Consider the following 18,419-nt stretch of genomic DNA (forward strand, 5'->3'; position numbering starts at 1 on the left):
CGCCTCCCTCGGCTGGCAGCTGTGGCGTTCTGCGGGACCCCGCCCAGGGCAGGCGTGGAGCGGGGCTCGGAGAACTGGTGGGTGACGGCTCTGCTTCTCCCGAGCAGTGGGACTCGTGCAGATGATCTGAGTGCTGGAGCCTGTTTCTTCCTGCAGGACGCAGAACTCACACTTGCCGAGGGCTGAGGCAAAGAATAAAGGGGACAGATGGGTCTCAGGGATTAAAGAAGTCTCCAGACTTAAGAGACACCCCCCAAAAATGGAGGCTGCTCGTACTTACGTCCTCTGCCGAGCTCCCCACGACACTGTTAGTGGTGTAGAAACTGTGCAATTAAAGAAAGGGAGACATAGTATCCTTCCCTTTTTTCTACAGCTCAGGTCCGGCAAAGACAGTCTGAAACTACGGCTGTGGTTACTAAGTGGGGCAGTCAAAGGCTGAGACTCAGAATTTCCAGTTGACATTACAGCCTCAGCCCAGACATCTGGCAGTGAGTGGCAGCATTCCACAGGCGGGCTCCGGGTGGTGGCTGGGCGCGGCCAGGGAGCCCTGGGAGGGACCCAGAGCCAGGCGGAGCCCAGAGGAGAAGGGGTGGGGCCTGAGGCCCCACTTTCGCCACCACAGCCAACACCCAGCCCCAAGGACCTGGCTTCTTGTGTGGGAGCCAGTTTTGTGGGATCTCCCGAGTAGAAGGAAGGTCGACTTGTAGATCTTCATTTCCCTGGGAAAGACAATCGAGAGAACAAGATGGCCTGGTGGAAAGCCTGGGTAAGTGGGGAGCAAGCCGTGGCGGGCTGTGGGGTTCCTGCAGAGTGCTGGTGGAGAGAGGCATGCTATCTGCTGGCCAAGCACCAGACTACCCACTGAGGGGGGAAGAGAGAAGAAACCGTCCCAGCCCTAGAGGCGCTCACAGCTAGTGAGACAGATAAAGGAAACTTTTCTTCTTAAAAGATTTTTTTTTTTAATTTATTCATCTGAAAGAGAGACAGAGAAAACACAAGCAGGGGGAGAGGCAAGGGGGAGAGAGAAGCCGACTCTCCAGTGAGCTGGGAGCCCAAGGCAGGGCTCAATCCAAGGACTGGGAGACCATGACCTGAGCCAAAGGCAGACACTTAACCAGCTGAGCCACCCAGGCACCCCCAGATAAAGGAACCTTGAGATGCACCTAAGGAAGCTGAGGGGATGGGGAGCCCAGAGGAAGAGCCGCAACAGGAAGTGTTAGGCTGCTCAAAGCTAGGGGGTGTCATATTTGAGTGAGATGTGCATGTATGTGGTATGTGTGCACACACATGTGTTTGAGGAGAATCAGGCAGATTATTCCTTGCAGAGGGAAAAGTATGTGCAAAGGCCCGGGGGCGATGGGGGTAGGGAAGCTTGGCTTTGGAGGGAAGTAGCTCATCATGGCCTGAGGACCCTCTGGGGGGTGGGGTGGGCAGAGGAATCAGGGGAGATAGACCTACAGAAGCAGGCAGGACAGCTCCTACAAAGCCTCACATGGCAGGATAAGGGGCTTGGGCTTTACCTTAAGAGCAGTGGGGAGCCATTGAAGGCACTTGAGCTGGTGAGCAACACAATCAAATCGGCTGATGGTGGAGATCTCATCGATGCCCACAACTTAGGACATGGGAGGGCAGGCAGTCTTCTAGGAATCCATGGTGTTTATTCAACAAGATTGAGGAGAAAGGAGGGAGGGCAAGAGGACCTGGCCTACAGAGGCCTTGAGTGTCTGAAACCTATGCTTTATAGAGTTCTGGAGGACTGTCCCCAAGTCTCCCACCTCACAGCTGAACTACCAGATTCTTGGGAGTGTTTCATCTGGGTTTGAGTCGAGGCCATCTCGTCCTCATGAGCTAAAGACACAAAGATGACAAGTCGATGACATCTTCTGGCCAGGCACAACTCCTTCATTTCATCCCCCAGGCAGCCCAGGACATCAGGACTGCTCTTCCCTTTTCACGGATGAGGACACTGAGTCTCAGAGACACCAAGTGACCTCTGGGTCCCACAGCAAGCAGTCAGGGGTATCTCTACCCCCACCTCCAGGCACTTTGTGAGCCACAGTGGATGACCCAGCCTTATCCTGCTTCAGGAAATCTCTTTGTCACAAATGGCACAACCCAGGGGCTGATGGGTTCAGACATGCCAGGCCTGGACAGTCAGGACAGAGAGGCAGCTAGGGACAGGGACAGGCTGCTGCCCTGGATGGCCTGATTCTGGGCCTTGCTCCCAGAGGACCAGGGGCCCCACCCAGCCAGGCAGGGAGAAGCCTCCTTGCAGGGACCTGGCCCACCTGGCAGGTTAATGGTGACCCTCACCGAGCACCTACTGTGCGCCAGACATTCCTCTAAGCATCTCACTTCTAAGTGTCTTGCTTAAGCCTTGGAACACCTCTACAACATGGACGAGAGTGTCTTTATTCACAGATGAAGAACGGAAGCACAAGGAGCCTCAGCAGATGCCCAGGGTTGCTGCACGAGCAAGTGGTAGAGTCTGGGTTAGAATCAGAGCAGCCCAATTCCAGAGCCCAGACTGGGGGCCTTGGCAGCCTACAGCCTACGGGAGAGCTGGCTTGGGGCAGTAAGACCACAGGCAGAGCCCGCCTGTGACTGGCTAAGGACCAGATGTCCTTCGGCCCCCAGCCTGACCAGGACCAGGACTAGGGGTGTTGAGGGGTGAGGGTATGAAAGATCAGCTAGAGGGACCTGTCTGTGCCTCTCTTACGGAAATGAAGTTCTGTGTCGCAGGTTCCCCAGGGCAGCCTCGTGACGGGGGAAGGCAAAGGTGGGGCAGCTCCTCAGAACCGAGCTCTCACAGACAGAGTCACGGGCAGGACTGAGTCACCTTCTCAGTGAAAATATTCCTGTCTGGACAAGCCAGTCTGGGCATGGGGCCCCGGCAGGTTCTCTAAAGGCGGGGCCTTTCAGATAGTTAGATCTGGTGCCCTACCCCCCACCCTGCTGATGTTCAGGGGTCTGATTCCAGACAATTGTACTTTTTAATCCCCTAAAATCACAGAGAAGGAAGAGAGACTGAGGCTCCTCAATGCCTCAAAAATCACAACCCTCTGGGAAGTGGGTTGACAACCGTTCCCCCCAGAGCCGACCTCGGACCCACTAAAGGGGCTGCTCCCAGGGACTCAGTCCCATGGTCTGGCCAGTCTCTGCTGCCCAGCACCACGTGTTGGCCTGGGGGCAGGGAGACAGCCCCTCATGGGTGGTCCCCAGACCTCGCGCTCCCTCCCAGATCACCTGGATTCCTGTGGACAAAGCTTCCTTCAGTAAAGATTTCCGGGAAAATTCCCTGTCCCGAAAAAGTTGAGTCATCAGTAGAGTAGGGGGAAGTAGACAGAGCTCAGCTTCTGAGTCAGGCTGTGGGTCTTGCTAGCCACATCAGCTTGACAAGCACTCTAAGCCCAGCTCCCTTGCCTGTAAAATGAGGCATTCATGGTTAGAGAGGTCCAGGAGTATGAGCACCATACTTCTGGCCCTGGAGGCATCGAACACAGAGGTCTGGCATAAAACAGCCGCTCAGTGGCTAAGGGTGGTCACGGCAGCTCCGACTCCACAAACAAGGGATACTGTGTATGAGTGCACACAACCAGGCCACCTCTGGGACCATACAGGCTCTTCTGGGTGGAATCTGCACAAGGGATTATTTCTAACACTTCTTGCTGAGAAATACGGTGCTCAAAAATGAGATAGAAAAATGTGCTAGCAGATATTTGAAATTCAAGCAAAGGGAACAGAAAGACCTTTCACCTTTTACTCAAAAGCACTATCCCTACAGATAGCCCCACAGATGGCAATCTGCCAGGCATTTTCAGGATCTAATTAGAGCTTGAAGAATAGAAGGAAGGATGGATGGATGGATGGATGGATGGATGGATTAAATGTGATTAAATGAATAGCTAGACGGGTGATTATATGGATGTAAGGATGGATAGAAGCATGGACATGGTGATTAAATGAATGAATAAATGGTTGGATAGATGGATGGATGTGGCCTTTGAGTATCTGGAGGGAGAATGGATGAGTAGATGAATGAATGAGTGGGTTGGTGGGTGGGAAGGTGGGAAAGCAGATGAGTGGATGAAGGACAGACAGAAGGAGGAAGTGAATAGTTTCATGGGAGACCAAACACGGTGGGACTAAACTCCTTCCCACTGAGGAATCTCTGAGTCTTCTTCAAATTCAGTGCCCATCTCCAATCTCCCTCCACTCCTCTACCAGCCTCCTAAAAGCACATACTTAAGAAAGAGCACTTATTTTCATCCGAGAAATTCTACAGGGCACAAGGCTAAAGAGCCCTCAGGCAAGCTCTGGGATTAGAGATCTGGCTCAGATCAAGGGCCCAAGAACTTTGGTTATTGTGTTTACTTCACAATTTCCAGAGCCTCATGCCGTTCTTTCTAAACCTAACCTTCGGTCCTCCATGAGCCTGCGCACTTGCAAAGGCTCTGGGCTGTTGGGTCTCTACCTGCTTGTGAACACCCACTTCTCAGAAAGAAGGCAGCTTGACCTCAAACCACACTTCTCTTCCCAACCTTGTCTGCATACTTTGAAAGCAGCACATTCAGCTCCACGAAGCCTGTCCTTACTCGCCCATTGCCCTGTGGTTTGGGGGTATGTGGCCCTTTCCCACCGACAGGAGTGCCTGTTGATGGTACTGGAGGGAGCTCTGGGGTGTGGGTGGGCAGGGCCTGCTGTTTGCCCTCAGATGACGCCAGCGGGGAGAGGCTTGGCCTGATCCACAGCCCACACCCCAGGGCGGGAGCGGGGACAGGAAAGATTCTGTGGCTTCTTCCTACAAGCTGCGGTTATGGCTGGTGTCAGCCTATTAATCAAAGAGCCATTCTATGGAGGTGACATGGCAGCCACAGAGCCCAGAGGGGAAGCAGCAAACCCTCACAGCCAGGCCAGGCAGATATGGTCTCTCACAGTACTCTCACTTAACGGTAGCTTCCCTACCCAGCTGACGCCTCTGAGGGCCTGGCTTGAGTCACAGACCTCCCTGCCCACCCCACCCCAGGAGATTAGATGCAGCCTGCCTAAACCCAAGAAAGCTACCTCCCATAGGACATCCTGCCCTTTGTGTTCCTTCATAACCCCTGTACGCACACCCTGCAGTGTCCCCACCCCTTCTCCCAAGTTCCTGTTACCCTCTATGAACCTCCCGCTAGCCATGGGAATCCTATCACAAAAGATTCTGGGACAGGTCTGGCAAGGAGGCTGAGGCAGGGGAAAACTGTGGGACCCTTCTGAAGACAGCCAGGTGACCAGGAGCACACTCGTGGTCATTGTTGTGCCTTGTCACCCCAATAAAATCACTGCTGGCCTTCTCTGGGGCCAGCCCCCTCCCCTAGGACTTCCTCCCAGTGCTTCCTTCCTCCTGACACTGAAGGCTGGGCAGTGGGTCTGCACACGGACAGAGCTCCAGCCACCTTCTAGGGTCAATGTATGCCAGCTCCACAGGGCTGGCTCTGGTGCTGAAGGCTGAGATTCCCCCCACTCACGGTGGCCCTGGACGCAGACGAGCTCGGTCCTGCCTCACTCCTCCTCAGAGGGGCCCTCCTTCTTCCTTGAGGCTGGAGCTGACAGGACAGGCCTCCCCTTAGCCAATGCAGCTAAGGGCCACACAGGGCCTCCACACCCACCCCCAGGCCTCCGCAGCCCCAAAGTGGAAGAGGCATAGGGCAACTCAGTGCCAAGCGGACCGAGGCACCCCTTCCTCGACACATATCTGCTGGTAACTGTCATATCCAGGAGCTACAGTCCTATCTCCCTTCATCCAAGGCAGACCATCATGGAGACCCATGCCAGGCTGGGGCAGGAGGGACCCAAGCCTCCGCCGTGATGGGCTGGTGATCTGCCTCCCACCCACCCACCCCCACCAGCCTTCCCATTTGGAACAAGCTTGGACTCTTTTGCAGGTGGAACAGGAGGGGATTACTGTGAAGGGCAGCCCCCACTTTAACCCGGACCCCGACGCAGAGACCCTCTACAAAGCCATGAAGGGGATCGGTAAGTGGATGTCTGCCGACCTGTCCACAGGCCTCTCTGGGGTCTGGCCACTCTGCTCAAGACCGCGAGCCCCACAGCTCCGGAGGGGGGTGGCCAGGGGACCCTGGGCTCCCAAGACGGAGTCCAGCCCAGAGAAGCACATGGGTGTTCCCAGCCCAGCGCTGGTCTACACCCCGCCCCGCACAGCTGGAGAAGAGGGAGAGTAGTTGTGCCTCCCCGAGTCAGGAGGGAGGGAAGGGGTCACCATCAGCTGTGCGTGCCTGCACCTCCTTGTGTCGGCAACTGTACCCCACCTGTCAGAGCTTTCGCACTCAGAATGGCCTCGGGAACCCTGGACCTGTAGGGCCGAGCTGGACTTCCCCACTCAGCTCGGGCTGGGCACTGGCAGCCTCTTTCCAGTGTTTAGGACGCACATTCCTGAAGCAAGCAAGGGGTTGCCCTCCTTCCTAGATGAACCTTGACGGCACGTTCATGACCTCTGTTTCCTGAGAGATCTCTGCTGTTACCCCCACTTCCCAAAGGAGAGAGCAGATGCTCTGGGCAGTGAGACAGCTGGGCCAGGACTCAGACCCAGTTTGCTGGGCCCTCAGTCCTGACTTGCCCCTGCCACCACCAGCCCGAGAGAGGACAGGGTAGAAGGTCCTCCTATCTGAGCACCAAAGGCCCCGGAGCATGTCCAGGGCAGATCAGATGATCAGAGGGACCTCAGCACTACCACTCTGAGACTGGCCTCAGGCAGCACCCCAACACCTTGTGGGTGGGAGGCAGGGGAGGGAGGGATGTATTTTTGCTTGGGTGTTCTATCTACACCATGAACATTGTCAGTTCTGGGAGCTATCCATGCGTTGTGCGCCCACTGCTTGGCCACCCAGCAGCTTCTCGCCCTCCTCCTCAGCCCCCTTGGGGGCCATAGGAATGTTCACACTGTGCACCCCTGCAGGGACCAATGAGCAGGCCATCATCGATGTGCTCACGAAGAGAAGCAACGCTCAGCGGCAGCAAATTGCCAAGTCCTTCAAGGCGCAATTTGGCAAGGTAAAAGGAGGACAGGAGGCTTTCCTTGGGAGCCTAGGGGGGCTGCTGGGGCCAGAGACCGCCTGGCAGGCAGCTTTGTTCTGGACCAGGCCTTCGGCTAGAGACCAGCTTCTAAAAGCATGAGGCACAGAGGGCATGCTTAAACTAAAAATATTATTAATTGTGTATCTGAAGTTAAAAGGATAAAAGTTAAGAGGAGCCGGCCAGGCTACTTTCTGTCCTAGGACCCGTCCACTCTCTTCTCACATTAGAGCTCCCATGTCTGTGCCTGCTCCCTCTGCCTCAGGGGAGCTCCAGGGGCAGGGAACACATGCGCTGGACCCTTTTTCTCATTTCCCTCCCTCCACGACCCTAGGATAGAGCCAGGCACTGGGGGTACTACCTCAACACAGAAACAAAGGCACACGTAGCCTCGGCTTCCAGAAGCTTCTGTCGCTGCATCTCCTTAGTTTGGAGATTGAACGTCAGAAGGTGAATGATGAAGCCCAAACATTCCAAGGGGTGTCAATGCGCGTCTTTCTTTCTTCCTGTCTTCCTTCCTTCCCTTTCTTTCTTTTTTTTTTTTTTCCTTAATTTCTTTCTCTTAACTTTCACAACTGTGCATTATTTCCTACATTCATCATTAGGGAAATTCATGCTCTAAGAATAAGCTCTACCAAGATCCCAGAGCCTATAAAGCAAGAAGGTTGGGATTTAAATCCAGGTCCAACAAGGCCCTTGGTCCTTGGCTATACTGTGCAGATCAGCAGGGTATGGCCTTGTGGCTCCTTGTGGAGACTGGTGCCCTTAGAAGCAGACCCACATGAAATGGATTCTTTAATTCATTCCTGAATTTATTGAGTGCCCACGGGCTATGACGGGATTTGATGGTGAGCAATGACAAACACATATTTCGGGCTTATAATGTGCCCAGCCTGGCCGTGAGAGCTGAGTCGAGCCACGCACATCTCTCCACCAGTCCCCTAAGCAGTGGTTTAAGGCGGAAGCCACACGGTCTCCAGTTCACAGGTAAAGGTAATGCTGCTCATAGAAGCTGCACCGTTGGCCCCCGAAACCCCAGCTCCCGCTCAAAGTAGAGCCTACGAGAGGCTCTCCAGAGCCTCCAGGACTGGCTGCCACCCAGCTGCCTGCCCCTGGGAGGACAAATGTCCAGATCATTGCTCTTCCTTCTTCTCACATTAGGATCTCACTGAGACCTTGCAGTCGGAGCTGAGCGGCAAGTTCGAGAGGCTCATCGTGGCCCTCATGTACCCTCCATACAGATTCGAAGCCAAGGAGCTGCACGATGCCATGAAGGTAGCCGGGGTGGTGGGGGGTGGCAGGAATGTTACAAGGGCTGGCTGGGGCCACAGCTGGGGACGCGCTCCCCTAGAGAGCCTGGCACTGGGACCTCCAAGCTCCCGGTGAACCACCCTTTGGAATGGCCCAGCCTGCCGCCCAGAAAGGCCAGCTTTTGCTGTCATGCGGCCACCAGGAAGCCAGAACCAGCACTTCTCAGGACAGGGCCACACCAGGTGTGCGGGAATGACAGGGCGACCTCTGCAGCCTCTTCCTCGTCCTCTTCCTGCAGTCACCTCTTGTGACCCCCATGGTTCCTTTAGCACTCGCAGAGAATGAGGAGGGAGTCAGGGCCCAGCGACTATAATCATCGCCATCGAAAGGACACTCACTGGGCGTGCACGCCTGGCCTTTCCCACCTGTTGTCTCCGATCCACCTTTGGGCTGGGCCGGCTCCTTACCAGAGGACGGTTGAGGACCCCTAGGCTCGGCGACGTGGAGTGACGTGCTAGAGACCACCCAGCGTGGAGGGCAGAGCTGAGACAGAACTCTCCCATTGCCTCCCCTGCCCGCAGGATCCGCCCCTGGAGACAAACACAGGCGACTTCCCCCAGTAACACCCTCCAGCAGAAGCCCCCATCAGAGGGGGGCAGAGCACTGACCAGTTCTTCCTGAGGCTCTTCCTGTCGCCTCTTGACAGAGGAGGGTAGGGACAGTGCAGGCAAGCCCGGGTAGGGACAGAAGAGGCAAGCCCGGCGGAGCTCTCCAGCAGACAGAGGTTTTTGTCCACAGGGCTTGGGGACCAAAGAGGGTGTCATCATTGAAATCCTGGCTTCTCGGACCAAGAACCAGCTGCGGGAGATAATGAAGGCCTATGAGGAGGGTAAGGGAGGATGCGGGGCCTGGACATAAGGGCTTGCTTGGGAATGGCCACAAGCTTTGGCAGCCTGAGAGGGGATGAGGGACAAGCAGTGCCCTGGGCCTTCACTGGAAAAGACCCTTTCTGGGCCTTTCTACACGTGGGTGCTGAGCACCTGCTATGTGCTCAGTCCTGTGATCTGATAGTCTCTATGCCTCCTGAAGCCCGCAAGCTGCAGGGGGAGGGATATGTACCCCTAAACTCTCTGCCCCTCGAGGGCATGGCACTGTGAGTCTCAGGCTGTGTCAGCCCTGGATGGGGCTGGCTCCTTCCTGGCCAGGCACAGGTTGCCCCTGGGGAAGGGGCAGGCCCTGCTGCAGTGTGGGCTATGGACCACAGGCTGTTGTGGAGCCTTCAGGATGCAAGCTGACCAGAGGCCAGCCTGGCATCCATGTGGTCTGCCCAACAGACAATCTGCCTGAAGATTCTGGCTTTGCCAAACCACAAACAAAGCGAGCTCCGTGGTCCCCTGCGGGTCTTTCAGTCTGACCTCGCTCTGTGCTTCGATCTATGCTGGCAGCCTGTGTTACGTTCTCCTTCTGAATGACCGCCAGGTGGTGGAGCCCCTGCCACTCAGACCCCCGGGCGGTGTGTCCATTCCGATGACTCGCCCCTACCAGACGGCTTGAACTGGGAGAAGTGTGGGAAACCCGGGCTGGAAGGAGGGAAGCCAGTCCATGCCTTGTGGTCTTGTTTCCCCCGCAGACTATGGGTCCAGCCTGGAGGAAGATATCCGAGGAGACACCAGCGGCTACCTGGAGAGGATCCTGGTGTGCCTCCTACAGGTATCGGAGTCCAGGCTCCTGGGAGTCCCTTGCCTGAAGGACCCCAACAGCTGGGCTCCAAGGATCAGTCCTTGGGGAGAGCTGCTGGGGTGGGTGAAGTCAGGGCCTGGGTAGAGGGTCAGTGACCGGGCTCCTTGGATAGCTCTCAGCGTGGCTGGAGGATTCTCACCACCACATGTCACTGACCCAGCCACAAGGGGACATCCCAGAACCAGGAGGAGACTACCCTGTCACCCAGCAGGTCCTACCCACCATGCCCCATGCCTGGCACTCTGCTCATCTCAGCTCACTGAATCCCCCAGCTCCCTACGAGGCATCCCTTACTACTGTCACTTTATAGATAACAAAATCTGGCCCTGGAGAGGGTAACTAACCGGTTAAACTCCCCATGGCCAAAAAGCAGTAGAGCCCTGCCTGCCCTCCCGCCAGGCTTTCCCCTCTGCCCCCGTCAATCTGCTGGGTTAGCCTGCCTTACATGCCTCCCCTTCCGTTCCTAGGGCAGCAGGGATGATGTGAGTGGCTTTGTGGACCCAGGACAGGCCGTCCAAGATGCACAGGTGAGGCTACATACATACACTCTCAGCAGCTACCTCGCCGTGGGCCACCTGCCCCATCTGCTGGGGGCTGATGGCTGAAAGCCCTACACAGCCCCTCTGTCCATGCAGGCTTTCTTTGACACTAGGCTAGGCTGGGACCCAGCTCAGCTCTCTGCAGAACTTTACCCTCTGGGGTTCCAGAAGGAAAGTGAGAGTGTTTGGAGAGAGTCAGGAACAGGGAGGGAGTGACTTGGGAGGGCTCCACTGAAGCGCTGTTCTAGCAGGAACAGCCCACGAACCTGCGGACCAGACGGGACTATTCAGATCACTATACTTTGGTCTGCTGGCAGAGTGCTAGAGATGCACAGCGGCAGAGCAAAGCCCCAGGGGGAGGCAGGGGAGTTCCCAGAGCAGCTTCTGGCCCCATACCCAGAAGGGATTTTAGCATCTCAGGGATAGCAAGAGAAGAGAATTCTGACCTGGTAGGTAGATGGGGGCTGACCATCACCTCCTTGCTCTCCTTCACTGGCTTCTTGTGGCTGCCCAAATGCTAGGATCTGTATGCGGCGGGCGAGAAGATTCATGGGACGGATGAGATGAAATTCATCACCATCCTGTGCACGCGCAGTGCCACACACCTGATGAGAGGTACCAGGGTGGGGGAGGCACTGTCGGGCTCCAGCTGGGGGCCCTGGCCACACAGCCCGTCCCTTCATGCGAGCCATCCAGTGTACGTCCTCATCTGGTAGCGATGCTGGGGAGAGAGCCAGAGAGACTTGGACCCTTTCCCGGGCAACCAAGTGGAGGTCCGGGGTGACACATGGATGTGCAGTCTCGGATCTGAGATGCTGGGGGTGTCGCCCTGAGATCTGCATATCCCACAAGAGAAATCGTCTCTCTGCAGTGTTCGAGGAATATGAGAAAATTGCCGGCAAGAGCATTGAGGACAGCATCCAGAGTGAGACCCATGGTTCCTTGGAGGAGGCCATGCTCACAGTGGGTAAGACATAGGGCTTGGCACTCAGACCCACAGGTGTCCACAGCCACTGGGCTCAGCAGGGGGGCAGCGCCCAGGGTGGCAAGAGCAAATGAGTGGGTCCCTATGTCCACTTTCCATAGACCCTCTCCCCCTCCCCACCTCCAGGCCAGACACGCATGTACCCTTCAGCCCAGGACCCTGGGACTATCCTGCCCTCATGTCTTCAGTGAGCCGGGTCCTGCCCCCATAACCCCTGTGCTGTTTGCGTGTGCAAGCATGAGTGTGAGCATGGTGCAGGTGAGAACACGTGAGGATGTGAATGTGTGAGCGCACTTGCAGGATTATGCCCGACCCAGGGCCTGTGCTCACCCACGGTGGCCACACAGGGAACATCCTGGCTCTGATCATAAAGCCCTAAAGAAAGTCACCTGTCTGGACCTTAGCCAAGGTGCTGGTCTCTGCCTCGGAGGCTCACTAAAGAAATGATGATGTGTAGTTGGAGTCCAGACTCAATGATTGATAGTCTGATGCTGGGCAGCACCGAGAACCTTCCCTCCAGCATGATGTCAGGTCTACTTAGGAGGACCTGTTCCAGACAAAACCAAGACCACCATGAAAGAAGTCATTGCACAGTGAGGAGCGGGGGCCCAGAGGCAGGGAGACTTTCCTCTCCTCCCATCCATGATGGAGCCAAGGACAGGGCCCCAGAGTTAGGGTGCTCCCCTCCACACAGGGCTCTCCCCATTTTGTGGTGGGCAGCCCAGGGAGATCCACATGTCCAGGTCTTTCAGAGTGGACTAGGACATCTGACCATCCCCGGCAGGCTTTGGCTGCTGTGATAAAAACCATCTATATTGAAGCAGCTCAGCATCCCCCTGCCCCAGGATCAGCAAGTCAGCCCCTGCACTGAATTTAACAACCTCCTGAATAAATCTTCCAGAGAGGAAAAGCAAAGGTGCATAGTGCCATCCTGCCCTGGGCGCTTCCTACCCCCTTGCCCTTGAACACTCCCACAATTCACACCACAGACGAGGACAGTGCGGAGCAGGCAAGTCAAAGAATGAAGTCATACCATGCCATCAGGGAAGAGCCAAACACCTGCCTCCTTCACACAAAGCCCACGCTCTTTCTGCTGCCCTGAGCTTAAGTGCCGAGCTCCCTGACCCAGGTGCCGAGCCTCTGAAGAAGCATCTGTGAAAGCAAACAGGGGCCCCCTCTCTGGGCCAGATGTCTCTGGGTGCCCCAGTGCTCCAGGGCTGTGCCCCACTGTCACGTGGAAACTCAAACACAGAAACCTTCCTGATATGTGGCGGTGTAAAGTGGGCACCCTGAGTCCCATGGAGTGGCTGGGTGCCTGGCAAAGCTGGTTCTGGAGTGTAAGAGCCCAGGGGTGGGGCTGGACAGAGCCATGCTCAGAGCGACCAGCCGCGCAGACCCCAGGACATTTTCACCTCACCCTCTGGCTGCCCAATCTGTGCCTTTAGACCTGTGCCCAGTGACCTAGGCTTCCTTCCCTGTCCTACCCCACCCAATGCCAAGCCTCTCATTTTGGAACTAGGCAACACATAAATAAATAGGCCAAAAACTTCATGACACTCACCCTTAAGATCCAAGGCAAGACATAAATAAATACACACACACCAATGCCACCTACAACTTCAAGTTTTAACAGAGCTTTCCTGTTTGCCAGTGAAATGCACCCGGAACCTGCACAGCTACTTCGCAGAGCGACTTTACAACGCCCTGAAGGTAACTCTTCATCTTTGGTGCCCCTTGTTCTCAGGCTACTCAGCGGCCACTGCCAAGCCAAGGCGCTCAGAGCCACTGCTGCTTTCGACACCTGTGTCTTCTCTAATTCCAGCCTCTTGTGATCAGAATGCTATAGCTCTCAAAGGGTAAACTGAGTCTGGGGAGGGGAGTCCCCAACTCCCAAAGGCTGAATTTGAGCAGGTGTTTTCACAGGTGTGCATTACATCGACTCCTTGCAGCAATCCTGGGAGACCTAGGTCATAACTGTAGTGCTAGAGGTGGTGAAACCAAGGTTTGGGTCAAGGTCACACAGCTGGTGACTGGCAGAACCAGTCCAGCCTCCTGTAGTAGGTGGAGTTTCTGGCACCTGGAACCAAACTGGAAGGTAGAGGAATTCCCTGAGCCTGAAGTCAGTGCCCACTTAACACCACTGGAAGTGAGAACCCCAAGTGCTCTGGCCAGGAAGTGATAGGGAGCATGGAGTTCCCTTGGCCTAACCTGAGTTAGTTAGAGTGCCGTCTAACCTGAGACTAGTCAAAGATGGACGTAGGCAGAAAGGTCCTGCTTGAGAATTGGCCTGGTAAGCTGAATTTCCTGGCATTGCTCCTCTCGGAAGAAGTCTTACTTTTAGAGCAGTGAGTATTCTGTGTCTAGAAGCTGATGTGGCAAACCAAACACACACGTCACTTTGAAGCATTGGGCTCCCAATAAAGACACACAAGGGTGAGGGAGAAGAGATGAAGGGAACAGAAACTCTGAGTCACTGAAGCACCCCTCGCAGTGCTTTGGCCTCTGAAGCAGAGGCTCATTCCCGCATCTCTGGGCCCCTGTGAAAGCCCCCTGGCCCCAGGGCACAGGTTGGTCCATCATCACAGAGCTGCACCAGAAATACGGGCAGTGACTGTTGACTACTGTGTCTTGTCCAGGGAGCAGGGACGAGCGACGGGACCCTCATAAGAAACATCGTTTCGAGAAGTGAGATTGACTTAAATCTCATCAAGTGTCAGTTCACAAAGATGTACGGCAAGACCCTCAGCAGCATGATTGTGGTAAGTCGGGGTCCCCAACTCTACCCCCGGTTTGAAGCAGACATTACTGGGAGACCTGGATACTGGGACTAGAGTCCTACGTAACATGTGTCCATCCCTTCCCAGTGAGAGTCACGCCCGTGCATTCATAGCCACACAGTATGTATAGAGCTCAGCAAGGGGGTCAGTGTGGCTAGGGCCTGGAGGGGGCTTGGGGGAACGCACAGGGACCAGACCATGGAAACCCCTGTACTTGGCCCCCAGAGTTGGCTTTGCATTCGAGTTACGCTTGCTCCTTTGGAAAGGACACAATGAACCCTTGCCAAGGAGACCATATCTGAATGTCAATGACAGTGAATAGTTCAGTAGGAATCAGGCAGCAGCCTTTAAAATCCAGACTGAAGTAGCCCTTCAGCAAAATCATGAAGCAGCACAATTTTAAGGAGACAAATCAGATGGGTTCCAGCAGGTTACCTAACTAGATGCCAGTCAAGGAACGTTCTAGAGCTGAGAAAACACACAGTGATCCTCACACCATCACAAGGCCATACTGTTGAGAGAAATAGTTCTTCTAGAAATTAATGCAAATGAGGCCTTGACCATATCATTAAGAGAAGTCGAACCTCGAGAAGTACATCCATCCCTGAGTCTTCATTGACCCTTAGGTCATGTCTGGTTACTCTACAAATGTCTGTTGTCAGCCTCAATTTCCAATAAACACATAACTCACAATATGTTAAAAAGACATTTCTCCCTAAAGACATTTCAGAAAGGGGTAATGGGTAGGTGGGAGTGAGGGACGGTAGAATTCTCTTTGTTTTGTTTTTGGCTTTCCAGCCACTCTGGTCAAAAGACAGGAGGGCTATCCGTAGACCAGCCCAAGCTGCTGATGGTTTTCCCAACACCCAGTTCCGGCAGAGAGTTAGGAATTTTTTCACCCATCCATGGCTCCTGTGGCCATCACGGAGATTCCTCTACCTTCCCACCACCACAGTTGGATAGAGGCACAGTCAGACTTCAGAAGAACAACCACACTGAGACAGAAGGGTCACTTGGATCCGTCCAGGATCCAAGTGGTGGAGTGGATCCAATCACGGTGGAGAAAGGCTTAGCAGGCTATTTAGCACATGATCAGTATAATTGATAATGGAGTCCCCTGTCTAGACACACAAGAAGCCCACCCTCTTTAGGTTTTGCCTACAGGTGCCGCTTAAGAAAACGGAGTTGGAATTGTGACTTATATGGCCAAATACTTCCTTTTTAGTATAGACCACTCTCTATAGATGTCATCAAAGCAAAAATGATTTCCAACAGTGATACCAGCATTCAAAACTCCTGCATTGAAATTCATATGGAAAATTTATAAAAGCCCTATGTATAATTTTATACCCACGCTTTTGTTTAAGATTTTTTTATTTATTCATTTGACAGACAGAGATCACAAGTAGGCAGAGAGGCAGGCAGAGAGAGAGAAGGAGGCAGGCTCCCTGCTGAGCAGAGAGCCCCATGCGGGACTCGATCCCAGGACCCTGGGATCATGACCTGAGCCGAAGACAGAGGCTTCAACCCACCAAGCCACCAGGCGCCCCTATACCCACGCTTTTAAAAATATAGACAAGATGAATAGTTTTCTAAAAAAACACAAAACAACACAGGAAAAAAATACCGTATTACAACATTGTGGAAAGAAAGCAAGGAAGGAAGGAAGGAGGGAAGAAATGGATACATTTAAAATGTGGTTGAAAATCTACCAGAATATTTCAGGCCCAAATTATTGCACAAGCAAATTTGACTAAAAGCTAAGGACTAGGTGATTCCCATGAGGCATAAACAGCTACGGCGCATAGAACAGGGGAACCAGCCCAGCACCATCACTCGCCATGTGGCCTTGATGAATACCACAGCCTCTTGCTCCCATTTTCCTCAAGCGCCGAAGAAGGGAGTTGGGGGATATGTCCTCCTCTGTTTCCCCTGGCTCAGTGTGCAGACTTTAAACCAATCAGACCTATCAGCACCTGCCTGACAGCAAGGGGGCATGGTAGACCAGAGAAACGGGGTTCAGCCATGGCCACGTGGGGTCAATCCTACTGGGAGACAGACGCCGCTTGACCCCGACGTGAGCCAGCCACTGTGCGGGCAAGCCCATGCTTCTCCTGCTGTTTACGCCTCACCACATCTCAGCAAGGCTCATATCAGCACCAGTGTCATCTGACAGACAAGGAGAAGTCTCAAGGTGGTGACAGGACTCGTCCCAGCCGCGGGGTCAGGGCGTGGTCCAGGTTCTGCGTGGACCCAAAGCCGGGCTCTGCCCACTGCACCCTCTGCCTCCACTGGGCACCCCGCAGTTCCCACCTGCAGCGGGAGGTGTTGAGTAAATGACCGGTCACGTCAAATAAACAAATAGTTAGACACTTTGGGGTCCTGAATGGAATAAGGGGCAGAGCCCTGGGGCAGCCAGTGGGGCTGGGGGCCGTCAAAATGCCTTCCTTGCTCCAGAGCAGAGCTGTGTCTGTGACCCATTTCCTACATGAAGCTGCCTGGTAGTTAGTAAGAGAATCAAAAGGCGATACAAAGAAGTATCCCCAGATGGCAAACAAGGAAAGACAGGAGGCATCGTGTGGGCCTGCAGCGTAGGAACTACAGAGGGACGTGCCAGGCCTCACCCCAAGGAGCAGGACTGTTGTAATAACCACAACTGGCAAATACCTTTTGTGACTCCCTGTCCCTCCTGTCCTCAGGGAGATACCAGTGGCGACTACAAGAATGCCCTGCTGAACTTGGTGGGCAGCGACTCCTGAAGGCCCAGGATAGAGCAAAGGCCAAGAAGCTGGAGCCACCAGACCCTGCCTGCTCAACCTTGGCCGTGCAATGGGGGGGATGGCGGGATAGGGACCCCCAACTTGCCTTTCAGTCTTCTATCTCCCAGCTTCTGGTGCTTTCAAGTCAGGTCCAGGTATGAGCGTAGGGCCAACCCTAGCATCATCTGGCCAGATAAACACTTCGGCACAAGAGGCTGTTTCTTCTTCCCTACCCATGAGTTTTCCTGAGCTCGACTGGTCACAAAGTGACCTGGGCCCCGCTCACACAGATACCTAGTCCCACCCCATCTACTAAATCAGGACCTGCAGAGAAAAGACCAGAGGATAAGGAATTTTAGCAAGCATCTTAGCAGATGAGCCTCCCTGAAAGGTCACAGGGAGGCTAGGAGAACTCCTATGTTTCAGGGCACACACATGTGAGCCGCCAAGAAAGAAACACAGGCATTCCGGCCGACTGGGATGCCACTAATATCCGTTCATCTAAAAACATTAGGCTATAGGCAGAATGAAAATTCTCTACCTACAGAGAAAGCTGCACATCAATGTCCCAACCCAAGGGCACTAAGCTCTAAGGAGCCCAGGCTTACCCAGTCCTTGCTCAGCGGAGCTGCTTTTTCCTTCCCTGACACAAGCATGGAGCATTTCTTATTCCGACCCGATGCCAAGATGCAGAGATGCCTCTGCTGGTCTTTCCAGAATAATAAATCTTGTACACTTGAAGCTAAGTGTCTTTGGATTTCTAGAAGTGATCAGAGCAGGACCAATTTAATTTGTCAGTGTTCATAAAAGAAATGTTATTATAAAGAGCTTCGCGGTGGTGGGGGGGAATGAATCAAACCTGAGCACACAGGTGGACATTTCCCCATGGGGACACACTGATCAGACTGTGCCCTCTGTACCCTGGGGACAATCGAGCAAATGAGGATCCTTCCTGTCGCCTAAATCCTGATCTCTCAGATGTGGGGCGTGGGGGGTAAAAAGTCTTGTGTTCCTATTCCAACCCGTGGCTTGCTTGTTTCATAGCTTCCATCCAGGGGGTTCCAGATGTCCTCGACTGCCCCCCAGGAATGGGGACTCCCAGCCTCCTTGGACAGCCCCGTCTTCTTCCAGCAGGAGTGATCAACAGAGCTCTTCCTTTAACTGAGCCAAACCCTGCCCCACACAGCCTCTGATCTCGAGTCTCCATCTAGGGCCACAGGGCCTATCTTTTCCCATCCTCCCCGCCTATCCGAAGACGACCCATAGACTCCACTAAGACATCTTCTGTCAAAGC

General features: G+C 54.4%; 1 protein-coding gene across 1 annotated transcript; it reads left to right on the forward strand.

The window, feature by feature from the left end:
• The first annotated feature begins 597 nt into the window (after window positions 1-597).
• On the forward strand, window positions 598-17,866 carry LOC101693255 (annexin A8). The gene is made up of 12 exons (XM_004765821.3): window positions 598-766; window positions 5,928-6,018; window positions 6,959-7,053; window positions 8,236-8,349; window positions 9,124-9,214; window positions 9,956-10,035; window positions 10,533-10,592; window positions 11,126-11,219; window positions 11,476-11,571; window positions 13,241-13,299; window positions 14,226-14,348; window positions 17,066-17,866. The coding sequence occupies exons 1-12, from the start codon at window positions 746-748 to the stop codon at window positions 17,123-17,125; spliced, it is 984 nt and encodes a 327-aa protein (XP_004765878.1). The 5' UTR covers window positions 598-745; the 3' UTR covers window positions 17,126-17,866.
• Window positions 17,867-18,419: the final 553 nt, after the last annotated feature.

This window comes from Mustela putorius, unplaced genomic scaffold, assembly GCF_011764305.1.
Source record: "Mustela putorius furo isolate JIRA1106 unplaced genomic scaffold, ASM1176430v1.1 tig00003909_pilon_pilon_pilon, whole genome shotgun sequence".
Lineage (NCBI taxonomy): Eukaryota > Metazoa > Chordata > Mammalia > Carnivora > Mustelidae > Mustela > Mustela putorius.